The 18,621-nt window shown below is 35.4% G+C and overlaps 1 protein-coding gene across 1 annotated transcript in view; it reads left to right on the top strand.

Moving 5' to 3' along the window:
- The window catches only part of LOC135841150 (chromaffin granule amine transporter-like), a 34,120-nt gene extending 15,821 nt beyond the window's left edge, over positions 1-18,299 (top strand). Inside the window, exons 3-12 of the mRNA XM_065357978.1 lie at positions 53-155; positions 291-460; positions 894-977; positions 1,095-1,280; positions 5,972-6,012; positions 7,252-7,425; positions 11,571-11,714; positions 12,397-12,580; positions 13,089-13,213; positions 18,006-18,299. Coding sequence (XP_065214050.1) covers positions 53-155; positions 291-460; positions 894-977; positions 1,095-1,280; positions 5,972-6,012; positions 7,252-7,425; positions 11,571-11,714; positions 12,397-12,580; positions 13,089-13,213; positions 18,006-18,131 — 1,337 coding nt within the window. The 3' untranslated portion in view covers positions 18,132-18,299. The remainder of the gene's footprint in view (positions 1-52; positions 156-290; positions 461-893; positions 978-1,094; positions 1,281-5,971; positions 6,013-7,251; positions 7,426-11,570; positions 11,715-12,396; positions 12,581-13,088; positions 13,214-18,005) is intronic.
- Positions 18,300-18,621: the final 322 nt, after the last annotated feature.

Here is an 18,621-nt window from a genome sequence, read left to right as displayed (position 1 = left end):
TCTGAAGCGTTTTCAATACCCACTGGTCAATTCATTTTTCCTATTTTTTCAGTACCAGTGTTGCCAGATATGTTAAACACCATTGAAAACTCCGAAGATAATATTCGACAATCAAACACCAGCGCCACAAAACACTACATGGATCTAGTTTATAAGTAAGCAAAGCTGAAAAATCTTTCGGCGGTAATTTTTTTTACGACTTTTCTGCAAATTATTAGACCACAGTAAGTATACAATACGCCTCTATATAGCCTACTTACACTCGATTTTTCCCATCGTAATTTTTATAGATCAATGAAAAAAATGCTGCCACCAGAAACGGAAAAAGCGGCGGTTTTATTATCCTCGAAATCGGTAATCCAACTGGCCATAAATCCGCTAGTTGCGATGCTCATTTCGAAAATAGGATATTATGTGTCGTTATTAATAGGCAACATAATACTATTAGCGACTTCTTTCGGTTAGTAGAGAGATACGTATTTTGGTTATCTTATCAAACGACGACGATTACTTTCCAATAAATAATTTCACGGTTGCTTTGACCTCGTGCCATTTCGTATATTTCATTGTTGAGCATTTCAGCTCAAAATCGTATCAAATTAACGACGACATATTGTTATTTTGCCGAAGATTAAAACGCCTATACCTTTTCACGTGAAATGGCATTAGGTCTAGGGAGGTGCAGCAAAAGGTGCCTGTCTCTGTACATACTTGTACATAAAATAGAGGGTAAACTTCGGTAGGTAAAGGTATCACAGCTTTCTATATGCAACACATTCTATTTACTTATTGGAAACTTAATCTTCGTTATTATATCAAAACCAACTTGGGATACGAAGGTATATCTAGATATAAGTAATTAATCCTTATATATTTTTATTATTATTTTATAGCGTTTGCTTTTGGAAATAGTTTCATCGTGCTGATACTTTGTAGAGGATTACATGGTATTGCGTCCATTATGATTACAATATCGGGTAATAAGTTTTGATTGGTTCGAAGTAGATAAATACTTACCTTACCTACGTTAGTAGGTAATAATTACCAACATTTTTCAGAAATTTTCGTCATTCTTAATTTTTATGCTATGGCAGGAATGTGTATTTGTGCGAAGATATTCTACCAAGATGAAAATTCAAGGAGCAAATACATGGGAATAATTTTAAGCAGCGAAGCTCTGGGTATCCTTGTTGGTTATTCATTTGGAGCATTTACGTATAATTTACTCGGAAAATCAACACCGTTCGTAGTAACCGGATTAGCAATATTAACGAATATAGGTATGTAATTTTATACCTATATACTTTGGGTACCTAGATATATGCGGTGGAATAAGCTCTGAATTTTGATTAAGCAGGAAATTTCACTGAGATGGATATAGGTAAGGTAGGTATTCACAGTCCATATTTATTTTACAAATCCTTCGTGAAATCCATATTGTTTCGTGAGGGAATAAGAATAAGAGTTGAAGTTGAATAAAATATACTCGAGTATGGTAACGACGATGTTTAATCTGTATCGATCTTTCTAAGTGAGGGAGGATAAACTGAGTCTATTTTCAACGTATCTACATATTTCATAAATCCGAGTTATTTTAGATAATACCTTCCATCTGTTTAGAGTAACTCCAAAGTTAATACATATTTGGGTCCATTTAACGAATACCTACTTAAGCTATTTGTACGCAATGTCCCATGATTCCTAATAGCCTGACCTTAAATTTAATAATTGCTGAGTTGCTTCTTGTTGGTTGCTGAAATAGTTTCGGGATATTGCCAAATACCTAATACTTTCTGAACACCGAATAACTGTAGGTAAACTTCCCTGAAGTGGTTTTAGGCTACGACGATGTGTGGGCTGTGATGCGATGTTTGGATAAGTTTATAACAACCGAGGTGTTTTCTTCGATAATAAGAGATTAAAAATGCTCTAGCATATGGTATAGGATTATAGTCTTTCACCTTTTTTTAAAAAAGAGAGTTATTGTTTTCCACTTTTAAGTATTAAGAGATGCAAATTGTTCTGAAAAATGAACGATTTTGCCCATTGAATCATTTTGTCTTCTTCAGTTGATTCTTATCTTATCCTTGTATGTAATAAGGTAAAGTTTTCAAATGTGGCTGACAAAAAAAAGTTTTGAACCGGAAAAAACTAAATTGAGAGAGCATGAAAAAAATACATCATCGCAGACAAAGTTTCAGAGGTCTAAGTGCATTTTTAGATTTTTTTAGTGAATTTTTAAAAATAAAATATTCACAAAAAATGAAAAAAAATCAAAATTTCAAAAAATTGACGAAGGAAGCTGAAATTTGATTTACACCATATTTTTCGACTCTCAAAATTGAATGGAAACGGTTTCGAACCATTTTGAGCATATTTGGAGTTTCCAGCAGATTTTTTAATGTTGAAATTTTCATAAAAATGTACCCAAGGACGCACAAAGCTACAATTAACCTTTTATTCCAATTTCAACACGCTGAGTCTTTTTGAAATGGTTTTAGTTTGCTATTGATGCTTCCAACAATTTTTCAAAAATTTTATTTCCCCAAAAAATGCTATAAATTTTGTCGAAATAAATTTAAGCACACATGAATGTGTTGATTGCCTATTTGACCGAAGCTAGTGAAGTTGACTAGTATGGCTTTTTTATGGCACTTCTTGATAATCTAAACAACAAGCAAGCAGTTAGGCAGACGGACGACCTTGAGCCTGGCAGGTCAATGCCTTTGGGAATAAGGCAGACAGACAACAGGGCGACAGACGACCTTGAGAATCCAGACGTCGGGTCGATGGCCTCAAGGGAACAGGCCATCAGACAGTTCGCTAATTGGCCTTCAGAGGGCAGGCAGACAGAAAGGCGACCTTAAAGACAACCTTGAGACAGAAAGATAACCTTGAGAAGTCAGAAAGACGACCTTGAGACAGAAAGACAACCTTGAGAACTCAGAAAGACTAGATAATCCCCTTAAGAGGCCAGACAAGTGTAGAGATGACATTGAGAGGAACCAGGCAGGTGTAGAGATTACTTTGAGAGGCCAGACAGATGGGTCAATGACCTTAAGAGGACAGATAGGAAGACGAACGACCTTTAGAGGTCAACCTTGAGAAGTCAAATAGATGGGTTAATGACTTTCAGAAGCCAGACAGACAAACAGACAGACTGACGCGACCTCGATGAGTCAGAAATATAGGTCAATGACCGTAAGATGTCCGGCAAATGGGTCAATGACCTTAAAGACATAAGACATGGCAACACACAACCTTGGGAGGTCAGAATGACAAGTCAGTGACCTTCAGGGGATGTACTGAAAGACAGACGGCCTTGAGGAGTCAGCCAGACGTGTCAATGAACTTCAGAGGCCAGACAGACTGGAAGACAAACCGATCTTGAATAGTCCGAATGATGGGTCATTGACCTTCATTGATCAAACATGAGTACAAACGACCTTGAGAGTCCAGAAAGCAGGGTTAATGACCTCAATGTCCCAAACAGGCAGACAAGCGATTTTCAGAAGCCAAAAAGTTGAAAAAGCACTAAAAAATACAAATACACTTCCGAGTTAAATTTCAGGACCGCTACTACATTCTTGGCGAATTTTTGAAAATTCAAAAGAAGTCAAAAGATGTTCAAATTAAAGTAGAAATCAGAAATTTGGCTAATCGCACAATTCAATGTTTCAAATCGATTGATGGAGGTTAGGATGAGCGAATTCTAGAATCTACTGAATAGTTTTTGAATTTTCCAGTTTTTGAAACAGACACTGTTACAAACCAGTGTTTGAGACAGACACTGCTTAAAACCAGTGTTTGTGACGGACACTGTTTAAAACCAGTGTTTGAGACAGACACTGCTTAAAACCAGTGTTTGAGACAGACACTGCTTAAAACCAGTGTTTGTGACAGACACTGTTTAAAACCAGTAATTGTGACAGACACTGCTTAAAACCAGTCAAACCAGTGTTTGTGACAGACACTGCTTAAAACCAGTGTTTGAGACGGACACTGCTTAAAACCAGTGTTTGAGGCAGACACTGTTTAAAACCAGTGTTTGTGACAGACACTGCTTAAAACCAGTGTTTGAGACAGACACTGCTTAAAACCAGTGTTTGTGACAGACACTGTTTAAAACCAGTAATTGTGAGACACTGCTTAAAACCAGTCAAACCAGTGTTTGTGACAGACACTGCTTAAAACCAGTATTTGAGACGGACACTGCTTAAAACCAGTGTTTGAGGCAGACACTGTTTAAAACCAGTGTTTGTGACAGACACTGCTTAAAACCAGTGTTTGAGACAGACACTGCTTAAAACCAGTGTTTGTGACAGACACTGCTTAAAACCAGTAATTGTGACAGACACTGCTTAAAACCAGTGTTTGAGACAGACACTGCTTAAAACTAGTGTTTGTGACAGACACTGCTTAAAAACAGGGTTTGTGACAGACACTGTTTAAAACCAGTGTTTGATACAGACACTGTTTAAGACCAGTGTTTGTGACAGACACTGTTTAAAACCAGTGTTTGAGACAGACCCTGCTTAAAACTAGTGTTTGTGACAGACACTGTTTAAAACCAGTGTTTGAGACAGACACTGCTTAAAACCAGTGTTTGTGACAGACACTCTTCAGATCCGGTTTTTGTGACAGAGACACTGTTTAGAACCTGTGTTTGACACTGTTTAAAACCCATGTTTGGGACTGTTTAAAACCAGTGTTTGTGACAGACACCGTTTAAAATCCATGTTTGAAAGAGACGCCGTTTAAAACCATTGTTTGAGACAGACCCTGCTTAAAACTAGTGTTTGTGACAGACACTGCTTAAAAACCGGGTTTGTGACATATGCTGTTTAAAACCAGTGTTTGTGACAGACCCTGCTTAAAACCAGTGTTTGTGACAGACACTGTTTAAAACCAGTGTTTGAGACAGACCCTGCTTAAAACCTGTGTTTGTGACAGACACTGTTTAAAACAAGTGTTTGTCACAGACACTTTTTAAAACCAGTGTTTGAGACAGACACTGCTTAAAACCAGTGTTTGTGACAGACACTGCTTAAAACCAGTAATTGTGACAGACACTGCTTAAAACCAGTGTTTGTGACAGACACCTTTTTAAAACCAGTGTTTGAGACAGACACTGCTTAAAACTAGTGTTTGTGACAGACACTGCTTAAAAACAGGGTTTGTGACAGACGCTGTTTAAAACCAGTGTTTGATACAGACACTGTTTAAGACCCGTGTTTGTGACAGACACTGTTTAAAACCAGTGTTTGAGACAGACCCTGCTTAAAACCAGTGTTTGTGACAGACACTCTTCAAATCCGGTGTTTGTGACAGAGACACTGTTTAGAACCCATGTTTGACACTGTTTAAAACCAGTGTTTGTTTAAAATCAGTGTTTGAAACAAACACTGTTCAAATCCATTGATTGTGACAGACACTGTTTAAAACCTGTGTTTGTTGCGAAAAAAATTGTTATTAAATAACCAAAATGCAGAGATCCTTTCGATCAATGTAGGGACACATTTTCAAAATTCGTTTCAGTGAGACCAATCCAAAACTTTTTCCAGTGTGTATTTTTAATTGATTTAAAGATTAATGATAAGTTGGGTAAAGTTGAAGAAAATTCCATTTTCTTGTTCAATAGGGATTTGACAAGACAACTGTCGCGCTCTAGGAAATGGTAGTCAAAAACACCGGAACTAACGAAAGGTCCCGTTGTTATCAGCAATTTTCAACAATTTTCCTTCAATTTTCACAACATTACATTCCAATGTTAATACTGGGACCTTTCATCAGCCAATCATAAACAAGGCGACACTAGCGCGGCGCACCTCTGTCAAGTTCCTATCACTCTTACTTTTCTTTCTTTTTTTTTTTGTGTGTCTACATAATATTATATTTATTTTCTTTGTCAGTTCTAAAAAATGTTTACATAAAAATCTAACACACTCGTAATCATTTTTTCTGTTCAAAGTCTTGCTCATATTGTACCAGGGATCGATTGCAAAAGCTCAGGTAAATAAACTTTAGGCTTGAATTTTTTGTTTTTTCTTTTATTTATCAAAAGGGCGCATAAATATTAAAATCAAGCTTCTCTTATATAAATTAAAAAATTATGCCTAATATTAAAACAAAAAAAAAGGAGATTAATTCAACGGAAAAATTAAATTATCAAGTCCTCCCCTATTTCGTATCTTTTTCAAATATAAGAAATTAGCCATTAGAATTTGAAATTCATCAAGTATCTTTTTTTCGAGTGTAAAATTTATTCTATCGCATAAAATGTTGAAATTAGTCTTACTAAATAATTAATTACTGTAGATGATTAAAATGTATTTTTGTAAATGGCGAGAAAAACCTCGTAAACCTCCATTCACTAGTATGTAGGTAAGTTTGTTTCTGAACGAACTGATTGGTTTTCCATTTTCAAAAGTGAAACACTGTACTCGTATTTCTAAACCGAGTAATACCAGATAGGTCGATGTACCTACCTATTATTTCTCGGAGAAAATAATGTGAAAATTTTACCACAGCTATGAAATCCTATCAACTTCTGCCACCTGGGTTTTATTGGTTTTATTAGCTTTGATTTTGACCTTTAAAAGGGATTTTGGAAATATCTCGACTGGGATGTGATATTCGGCAACTTTCTCGTTGCCTGTGTGGGTATTAGGTCTAATAAAACCAATAAAGCCGAGCTTTAGGATAAAAATTGTTTTTGAAAAGTTATCAATTCGTCTTCCTACGTATAGTTTAACTTGGCGAAAGCTGACGGAATAATTAACATGAATGATAAATTTCTCCGAGATTCTCTATAAACTCTGGGTAAGTAAGTAATCTGAAAGTCAAATTTTTCCAACATAAAAACAGCTAAAATGAGGCGAAGCCTAATGTGGTACAATATTCAAATGGTTTGTGGCAGTCTAGTAGAATTTATTTTGGCGGTATTGTTGTTGTGTTTTTTAAAAATAGAATTATTATTACGAATATTATAAACCAGAGGGTGGAATTTGGCTGTTATGAAAATTCTGTCTTTTTTGTTATACGATGCTGTAAAGGCGTGTCTTTGGTAACATGATAAAATATTTTTATGTTTTGTCGTAATGTATGGGAATATCGATTTTTTTTTTGCTCTCGTAGAGCATTGGATTTTATTTTTCCATATGCTTGTGTGCTCGGTTTTACTCGATTATACCTGTACCTATGCATTATAGTCTTCGATATTAAAAACAACATTCGTTGTATTTATTTCAGTTCGATAGTAATTGCTATCTAGCAATTGGTGATTCCAAATGGTGCAGTATATGTGGTTTATTAGAAGATGGTTTTATTTTAACGATATTGGGAGCTGTTTTCATATCGTCGTCAACAGTCGCTGTTCTAGAACCTTGTCTACCGTACTGGTTAATTGAAAATATTGAGTTGAAGGTAAGCATTTTTTAAAGCAGTAATATAGGAGGTAGGTGCGTACTTTCAAAGTTCAATGAAGAAACAAAATCACTGGATAGGTAAGGTACCCATTGATTCAAGAGTGGGTACTCGTCTTTGACTTTCTTTCTTTTGAAAATTGCGAAGGAGGATTCGATAAAAATTTGTGGGAAATTTTTTTCAACATTTTTGGGGGAGGGGGTTTGATGTAGATTTCAAAATTTGAAACGCCAGTAGAAAAGTGATGGTTGAAGTCAGGGGTACAAAATTTTTCCTGGAGTTTTTTGAAATCCCCCAATTTTCCAAAAAACATGTACATGTATAGATCCAAGAATATCAATTATACATAATCATGTAACTTCAACATACAAATTGGACGAAATACGACAAAAAATGCATAAAAGTGGTTCCTTCGTCGAAACGAGATTTTTTTAAAAATTGGAAATCGTTGTACCAACTTGAATTTCTAGAAACCAGAGCAATGTGGGCCTGGGGAAAATATAATTTGGTACCATTTCTAGAGACGAACCTAAATCGAAGTATTCTGAAAGGAGAACAGTTCTTTTTTCATCACAGGTCCTTCTTTTGCCAGGCCCTTCAGAAAGCGCAAACATGGGGTAAACTGACCTCTTTACCCCCCTCTCCCTCTCGACAGCCCTGATGTCAGAAACTGATGAAATTTCTGTAAAATTAAACAACACGAGGAAAAACAATTGTTTTGATCAGGCCAGATCCAATCAGGTCTCATCTATCAGATCTGCGTTTAATCAGATAAAAATTACTGCAAAGAAAAAATCATCAAACAATGATAAAGGTTTGAAAAAAAATTGACAAAAATTGTATGAAAACCTGATAAAAATACGTTTAAAATGATTTAAAAACACACAAAAACCAAAAAAATCAATGGAAATAATTGCCAAACAGTGAATACTTATATCTAATGAAATTTTATTAGAATTTGACAAAACATCTTTAAAGTAACTCAAAAAGTACAAACAAGAAAATAAAACAACGGTGACAGTCCTAAAATTTCAGTTGTACTATGGGGCAAAAAAAACAATTGATGAAGTGGTATGAAAATGCGAAAAAAAAAGTATTGCCAAAAAAATAATGAAATTGTGAATTTTGAAAAAATGTAGGTAGGTAACAATAACTGGATAAAAAATTGTTGCAATGAGAAATCAACAATGACGGAATTTTGAAGAGAAAGTCACAAAAATTGCATGAAAAAGCATCAAAAATATGTTGGAAAAATGTGTGGAAACCAGTTTGGTGGGTTTATTTTGTTGATAATCCAGCAACGTAGACTTGTAACCTTACAACATTGATGCTTAATGTCTGATACGACACATTGGCACAGAAACCAGTTTGGTGGGTGAAGAAACCTTCACCCATGATCTTGAAACATTGATGCCTAATGCCTGAAACATTGGCACAGAAACCAGTTTGGTGGGTTTATTTGGTTGATAATGAAGTAACATTGCTTCGTGACGTTGCAACATTGATGCCTAATGCCTGGAACATTGGTGCAGAAACCAGTTTGGTGGATTTATTTGGTTGATAATGAAGTTCTTTTCTTTTTCAGGCGAAGAGAATTTTTGATTTTTTTGAGTTCATGTTAATTATGACTAGGTAAATTTGCAAGGATTTAAATTAACAAACAGACCTCTTTTAATAATTAGATTCAAATGAATTATGAAAAGTGGTTAACAAAAAAGGTTCACATTAAGGTGCACCAGGGTAAGTCCGAATTCGGGGTAAGTTAGAAAACTTGCTCTAGCACCTAGAGGTTTATATCTGGCGAAGTGCCACTAAAGGTGACTTGAGGGTACTACCCCTGCTTCATCACGGCATAAAAATTTTCGCGATTCAGTTCCATTTTAGATATTATTGGTTCAATTGTATTTTGTTGTTGTTTTGAACTTATTTTGAATTTGTTCTAAAATACAGACTTTCTATTTCTTAGTTTTTCGCATATAGCGGACGAAACATGCGTCCTAGTGAAAATTTGATGAGAGTAATCTCAAAGAGAATTAAATTCTCTACAAGTTTGTTTTATGTAATTTTTCTAGGACGCTCCGTTTGTGATCTACACCTCTGCAAAGTTTAGCCTGTTCTGACTTTCCCCAATTGGGGGAAGTCAGAACAGTTTATATTTTATCCCACTGAGCGAAAGCTACTGTGTCAATCGTGCTCAAATTTTCACCATAGGTTAAGAACCCTTATGGGAACCTACATAATAGATTTGATCCATATTGGTTCGTTAGAAGGGGAGTAACAGCTGGTCAAAGTTGAAATTGCGAAAAATCATTCTGACTTGCCCTGGTGCACCTTACTTTCTTTGAGGAAAAAATTTTTGGTGTTGATCTTGTGAATCTTGTTGAAATTTTGTCTGAAGAGGTTTTTCCGGCATTTCAAATTCACTTCCGTAGACAAAATTGGATAAAATCCTCCACGATGAATTTTCCCTCTTGATGAATTTTATACAGCGGTGAATTTTCCCTCGTGATGAATTTTATACAACAGTGAATTTTCCTTTGTGATGAATTTTACCTCGCAATCAATTTTATACAACAGTGAATTTTCCTCTGCAATGAATTTTCCCTCGCGATAAATTTTACCCTGTGATGAATTTCGCGCAATCAATTTTCCTGTAATCAGCAGGGCTTCAAACCCGTACCTGTACCCAAATACCCATACCCAAATACCCGAACAAAAATCCAACAATTTCTGTGCCCAACCCCATACCCAATAGAGACTATTTTGAACCAAAATACCCAAAAATACCTGATAGATCGGGTACAGTTTGGGTATTTCACCTAAACTACCCGTACCTGTACCCGAACCTTTAAAATTTTTATACCTGTACCTGATACCTGTACCCATTTCTCTGAGAAATCTGTACCTGTACCCGAAAACGTTCTGGTTTGAAGCCCTGGTAATCAGTAACATTGTCTCATGATGGTGGGTTTACATCGCAGTCGACAACAATGTTTCGAAAACAAAGTTGGAAAACAAAATGTTTGGGAAACAATGTTTGAAACATGATTGATTTACACCAAATTTTAAAACAGCAACATTTTTATCAGCATTTCTTTTCATGATTTTCTGATTAATTAATTCTCTTCATATTGAATATTTTTACTTTCTAATTTAAATCCTATGCAATGCCGTCTGTTCACTCACCTCTTTCTGGTACTTATATATCAAAAATTGTGTTTTGTTTGTTCGTTATATGCTTATCAGTAACCATTGCAAAAAAATGATATTGCTGCTGTATTTAGTAGAAAAGTAGCAATAGAAGCATTCCTGACATGATTTTTCAGCTTTTTAATGAAAAATAATACACCTCACAATAACAAATATAAGGAAAACACACTTAAATTACTGTTCATCTTTCATACCAATACCCTTAACCACAAATGTTTCTAAACATTGTTTCAAGTCGCCGGAAATTTCGGCGACCTGAAACATTGTTTACAACACGTTGTAAACACAGGTTTCGAAACATTTGGTGTAAATGAAAAACTGAAACTTGGTTGTAAACATGAATTTGTTTCTGAAACACTGTTGTCGACTGCGGTGTAAACCCACCATCTCATGATGTTGCAAAATTGATGACAAATGCCTGGAACATTGGCACAGAAACCAGTTTGGTGGGTTTATTTGGTTGATAATGAAGTGACATTGCCCCATGACCTTGCAACATTGATGCCTAATGCCCAGAACATTGGCACAGAAACCAGTTTGGTGGGTTTATTTGGTTGATAATGAAGTAACATTGTCTCATGACGTTGCAACATTGATGCCTTATGCCTGGAACATTAGCACAGAAACCAGTTTGGTGGGTTTATATGGTTGATAATGAAGTGACATTGCCTCGTGATGTTGCAACATTGATGCCTAATGCTTGAAACATTGGCACAGAAACCAGTTTGGTGGGTTTATTTCGTTGATAATGAAGTAACCTTGCCTTGTGACCTTTATGAACATCGATGCGTTCACAGTACCTACATGTTTCTTTTCTGCGAGTTGATTAAAATAACCGGTTTAACTTTTTTGTCGAAGTGATCACAATTTGGCCTACTTTATACCGGGTAACTTGAAAATAATGATCTAGTAAACCATAACTTTTATATTTCTAGGACTGGCAAACCGGATTAATGTTCCTTCCAGACAGTTTTGGATACTTGTTAAGCACAAGCACTTGCGGCATTCTCGCCTACAAAGTTGGCAGATGGAAGATGACAATAGTTTCATTGATTATTGTCGGATGTTGTTCTATAATGGTTCGAGTTAATTTCATTTCATTTTGAATAATTTAACCCTGAATAAAAAAAATGGCGCATATTTTTATAGCCTGCGGTAGGTTAAGGAAAGATGTAATAACTTGCATAAGTTTGCGAAACTTTATCAGGGTCGTTCATAATTCAATATTAGGTAACTATAGGCACGTTGAAACCTTATATATAAGTTGGTTTTATTTTTCACTGGAGGCTGAGGCCAGAGAAGGTAACTTGGTTATAGGAGGAAGTGCGCGGTTAGGGGTTTGAAAATGGCACAAATTACACTACTAATACTTACATAAAGTATCTCAGCATGAGTTCAGCAACTTTATAATAACTCGGAGGGTTATCACTTTCAAGATACAGTACAAAAATACTTACCTACTTGTAATCTAGCGGAGAATTCGAGATATTCGAGACTCGAATCGTAGTTCATAATACAGTATAAATTCACCCGTCGGACAGTTCGCCGTGTAGAGTCGTATATATTTCCATATTTAGCCTAATAGAAAATTGTCAAATATTCCCCGAACGCAGCGGTACGATAAAATGTGATTAATGATCGGCGCCGAGCTGTGCGCTGTGTTTGTCGCGAGAATTTTAAAAACAAATTTAACTGTGGAAAGTGTGAGGGTGGCTACGAGTAAGTTAACCAAAGCAATGAGATTTGTTTCAACGTTCACAGATTCCAAATGCTACATCGTTAGTGCAACTATCATTACCACATTTTGGTATCGGATTAGGTATCGGAGCAACAGACTGCGCTTTAATTCCACTGTTGGCCAGATACGTGGATTTACAACGAAATATCCATTACGGCTCCGTATACGCTTTACAGCAAGTGATTACCAGCACGGCGTATGTTTGTGGTAACAATCCCCATACGTGTGTTTAAAGTTTTCTTTTTGCAACCCCAAAGCACAACGTACTCGTAGGTTAGCTACCTTGTGCTTACAGTATACCTTTTAAGAAATGTCAAGGTTTTCGGTTCGCGTTCCGCAGCCAATTTTATATACTGCTTTCTCGGAGATCTACGAAATGAACGACGTAGAAACCACTTTTGTTGGGCTGTGATATAGTCAAACGTTGCCATCTGCTCGTGTAATGTAAACCGAATGTAATTTTGAATGCATGCTGAACGCGAATTCAACGAGACATTTAATTTAAAACTTTTGCCTGTTTGTAATTCATTTCTGATCTACATGTCAGTATTTTTAAATCTATTCACCTGAGCTGGCTTGCTTTTTTTTCTATGTTTTTGGCTTGTTTTTAAATTGACATGCCACTAACAAGTCTATAGCTTTATTTTACCTCCCTCGCTTTTGTGTGTTTATTTGAACAAAAGTTCGCTCAAATATTTATAATTATGCTCCATAGGCGCTCTCCTAGGCGGTGGATTTGTGGATATTATTGGATTTTCCAGCGTAATGAGGATTATTGGGTTTTCAAATGTAGTGTATGCCATTGCGTTCCTGTTTTATGGAAACAAGCATGCTTTACTGGTGAGTAGATACTGAAATTTGGATAAAAAATTCAGGGATGTAAAAATCGGAGATTTCAAGAGAAAAGGGACATTCAAATACGCTAGGTAGTGAAAAGCTGAGATATTGATTTTTTAAGTTGTAACTTACCTATTTTAAAAACTTTGTCAAAACTATCAAATGAAAACTTTCAACAGTTTTCCAGAGTTTGCGTTTCAAAAAAAAAACAAAAAAAAACAACTAAACAACCAAAGAAGGCTTCCAGCTGACATACGATTAGATACGTCTTCATTTTAAACAGATCATTCAAAAAAATATATATATATATTTTGGAGTAAACAGATCTATCTTTTGGAAACAGATTTGTTCACCTACCTTATTTCATTTTGAGCATGATTTTTCAAACCTTAATTTGATGTAAATATGCCCTTTTCTGAGCTATGTGTTTCTATGAGATCAAAATTATTTTTCTCGGTGATCTCTTATGGTCAAAAAATCTAATGAGGTCAAAATTGATGCATATAAAATAATTTTTTTTTAAAGTAAGTTTCTTCGAAGAACTTTGACACCATTTTAGTTCACCACTTCTAATGTTTTTCAAGTTTTCTGATTATTTCTGTAATACCTACTGATCCTAATTAAATTTTAATAGCATTTTCATATTCTATGGCCCTATCATCAAATTAGAAAAAATGTGAACCAAACGTGATATTTGGTATATCTGCAGGTCTAATTTTATGCCCTGAATAAGAATCTGATGTGTCTTGTCTGATCCAAGGTGAACGTTCTGCACTATTGAGGATTTTATGTCCTCAAGAAGCCATAAAAGCAGACAAACAACCTTGAGAGGCCAGACCGACGACGGGTCAATGACCTCAAGGGGGCAGACAGAAATACAAACGACTTTGAGAAGTCGGACAACCGGGTCAATGAACTTAAGAGGCCAGAAAGGTAGACAGACGACCTTGATAGTCCAGAAAAATTGGTCAATGATCTTAAGATACTAGACAGACGTACAGGTGTGACCTTGAGAGGCTAGACGGACGGGTCAATGATCTGAAGAGGACAGATCAGACGACTTTAACAGGCCAGACAGACAAACCAATTACCTTTAAGAGACCAGACTGGAAGACAGATGGCCTTGAAAACCATATACAGATGAGTCAACGACCTCAAGCGGACAGACAGGCAGACAAACGATTTTGAGAGGCCAGGCAGATGGGTTTATAACCTTGAGAAGACAGGTCAGACGACCTTGAGAAGTCAGACAGGCGGTTCAATGAGCTTTAAAACCCAGACAGTCAGACAGACACTCAAGTCAACCTTGTGATTTCAGACAATCAGACAGGCAACCTTGGAAAACCATACTGACACTTCAATGACCTTAAGAGGCCAGACAGCCAGACAGACAAACGACCTTGGACAATCAGACAGGCACTCGGGGTATATGCTCGTTTGCTCGTCCGCCATTTTGTTTTATCGACTAATTTTTTTGATGTACGTACCTACAATGTTTGTCATCAATTTGAGTTTGAATAAATTTGGGACAAATTTGTGCTGACCAAGATTGTGACAAATTTGAACTGATCAGAATTGTGTCAAATTTGATTTAATCAAAGTTTGTAAGAAATTTGAATTCATCGAAGTTTGAGCCGAATTTGTGTTTATGAAAATTTGTGATAAATTTTAGTCATTTCAAAATTTGTGACCCTGTGGCTTATCAAAGTTTGTGGCAAAAGGTTGGTCTAAATTCGTAAAAATGAACTTCATAAAAGTGTGTGACAAATTTGAGTTCATAAAAGTTTGTCACAAATTTGAGTTCATAAAAATTTGTCACAAATTTGAACTCATAAAAATTTGTCACAAATTTGAGCTCATAAAAATTTGTCACAAATTTGAATTCATAAAAAAATGTAACAAATTTGTGTTTATAAAATTTAATGATGACAAATTTGTGTCTGGGTAATTCTCAGAAAAAGGGTCAATTTTGATATGCATAATTTTGAAAAACGAAAATCATTTTTTTGGAAAATTTCAAGTGGGAATCATTTGTATATGTGTCCCAGATCCCTTTTCCAGTGTTGGCCTCAATTCAATCACCCCACTGTGGACCCCGGCCCCCCTAAAACGGCGATAATTAGAATTCGACCCTCATCGATGTGTAATATGTCGATTGACATGTTTTTAAGGTCGTAGAATTCGAATCTGGAGTTATTTTTTTGTAGAGGTGGAGGGTGAGGCGTGGGGAGGGGGAAAATGTCAAATTTTGCTTATATTATCGTGTAATATGTCGATTTATGTTTTTCAGACCGCAGAGTTCGAATCTGGACTTATTTTTTTGGTAGGGTTAGAGGTGAAGTGTGGGGAGGGAGAAAATGTAAAATTTTGCTTGTATTATCGTGTAATATGCCGACTAGCGCGATAAAAGTACAGCTGTCTGAAATTTGGCCAAGTTGAAGGACAAATGGGCGCTGGGCAAGCCGAAGGACAATCTCAACGTTTTTTCGTTTCTAGCCTTACCTAATGGACATTATTCGAGTACTTATCATGTAGAATAACTTCCCTTTCTCAATTATCGTTTTTGGCGGGTTCATCAGGGTAAATAAAAAGGCAAGCCGAAGGACACCAATTTTGCGAAATATCATATTTTCAGAGACAAGTACGATCAGAACGTGCCATTGCGTAGGTTATGAGAATAACATTGCGGGGTAACATTTTTATGAAGACAGTGAACCAGTGCAGCCACTCACCAGAAAAAAATATTGGATTGGGAAGCTACCAAAAATAATTGAAAATTGCTCTAAAATTTGCGCAAAAAGTGTGTGACAGTTTTCAAATGTGAAATGTCAGCTTCCTATGGACTTATTCCAATTGCAATTTGCACAATAATGGACCTTCATGTTCTATGATAATGAGAACGTGCCAATTTTTCCCCAAAAAAATGAAGTTCATGACACTTTATAACATTTATTTTCAAAAACATGGTGTGTGACAGCCAAGTCGAAGGACATTTGGGGTATAAAATCGAATGTACACCAATGAAAGGAGGGGCTAAAAATTTCAATACCATATGTGAAATGTGTGGGGGATGATCCTTGAATGGACCAAAAAAAAAAAAAAAATTCAAGCTAAAACCGTTGAGAAATTTGCCATGTACACGAATTTTACCTTTTTCTGAGAATTACCCGTTTGAGTGTTGAAATTTCAGACACATTAGCTTTATTTAAACTTGAAACAAATTTGTGTTCATCAAAATTGGTGTAAGTAAAATTTGAGCTTATCACAGTTTGTGGCAAATTTGTGTTTTACACAACCTTCAAAGAACTTTGTGTTCATCAACATCTGTGACTTTGAGCTCTTCAAGTGACCTCAGGTCTATAAAAGTTTGTGGAAAATTTAGGTTTATCAAAAATGAACTTCATGATATGTAATTTATATTGAAGCTCATTTGTGACAGATTTGAGTTAGTAGTCACAAATTTGAGTTAATAAAAATTTGTCACAAATTTGAGTTGATAAAAATTTGTCACAAATTTGAGTTGATAACAATTTGTCACAAATTTGAGTTGGTAAAAGTTTGTAACAAATTTGAGTTATTAAAATTTTGTCACAAATTTGAGTTGGTAAAAATTGGTGACAAATTTGAGTTAATAAAAATTTGTCACAAAGAGTTAATAAAATTTTGTGACAATTTTGTGTCTAAATTTACCAAATTCTGTGAATACTTATTTTTGGGCCAAAAAATGAACGATTTCAAGGGTAAACCAATAACTCATGAGAAAATCTGACATCAGTAGTGAATTCACTATTCTAACCTCACAAGCCGAAATTTTGACTAAATGCGCAAAAAAAAAATCACCAAAAAAATGCTTATGATTTCATCTCCCTTTACATTTTTCGAGATTTTTTTTTTCAATCTTTAACCGAATCAAACAATAATTATTTTCGGACTAATTTGAAGCCGCCAAGTACGAATCCAGAGTCCGTTTAAAGCATTGGTTGCTCCTTCATCATCAAAAACTGGCCAGTTTTTCAATACTATTTGAGCTATGATAGATGATGTAGATGTTATTTGCTACATAGAAAATTTCACGTAGATCAACATTCATTATTGACCTCGTTTTTACTCTGAGGTAGAGCAGATTGGTATGCGGCAAACACCATGAATTGGGGGCTAAAATCTACAATGGGGCGAATCCTCACTCCGGAAGATATCAAGCACTTCATATTCTTGTTCAGGACAGTTGAAATATGATCCAATATTCCAAATTTCAGCTCTCCATCACACTCTTCCCTGTATCATTTTTTTTCCTTGCAGGTTCGATACTAGACTATAAAAACGTACGAGGTGAATCAGAACGAACGAATATTTCAAAAGTTTTGATTTTAAGCCAATATTTGAATACCTACCTATGAATGATTGAATAGTTATTTCATAATGTTTGCTTTCGTAAATTGGTAACTACCTAGCCTATCCAATTATCCTCACGATTTGAAAAAATATTTGTATCTCCAAACTTTTCAAAACATCGAACTTTTACGATAAGAAAATTGATGATTTTTTCCAACAAAACGCAGCCTGAAAAATTATAATTAATATTTGTTCTACAAAAAGCCTAACTTACGGCACATATGCCTGATTACAGGTCAAATAAAAACGAACGTATCTCTAAGTAAATATAATTAATGAAGCATGAAGCGTATTGAACGGTCACGCATTCGCCAACTTTAGGTTTAGGCTATATGTAGGTACCTACGTGAAAGCTCTGGGAAAATACTAAAAGAAAAACTGACGGTATGTTTTTAATTTACAGGCGGAAAACATGGAATTGTGCGAAACATCGGTATCTTACGAACCAATAGGCGAACCTATGAAATTAATTTCGATAAAAGTAAATCGAAATTATCATTCGGTGGGTAATTCAGAAGATAGCGACTGATAAAATAAACAATATTAAGAAACATTTCACGAATTCGAAGTATAAAACTGTTATCGGAAGCTGAAAATGGCGCTGGATACAATTTTGAAATTTTATATACGAGAAATTCATGTATATGTATAACGATGAGATGCTATGGTATAGAGTATAGAATTTCCGAAATATTAATTGCACGCGTTTATAGATAAACATATAAATTATTGGTGCACATTTAAGCGTACATATTACGAGTAAGTAAATGGAAAATAATGGCGTAACATTCAATTTTCAGTGTTAATATTTTATCGGGGTTGGTAACTTATGTAGGTACCCACTAATTAGTTATTCGGATTCAGAGTGTAATTGCAATATCTTTCTGAGTTTGCCAAATTATATGCTTTGTGAAAGCGAAAGTTGGATTTTATGGGTACCAAACTTTGTACTTAATACCTAGCTATTTTATTTATAGCTGTCGTATCTACTTATGGTGAGTATTTTTACTTTGCTGTTT

Source organism: Planococcus citri, chromosome 3, assembly GCF_950023065.1.
Source record: "Planococcus citri chromosome 3, ihPlaCitr1.1, whole genome shotgun sequence".
In the NCBI taxonomy this organism is placed as follows: domain Eukaryota; kingdom Metazoa; phylum Arthropoda; class Insecta; order Hemiptera; family Pseudococcidae; genus Planococcus; species Planococcus citri.
This window is presented reverse-complemented; position numbering and strand designations above follow the sequence as displayed.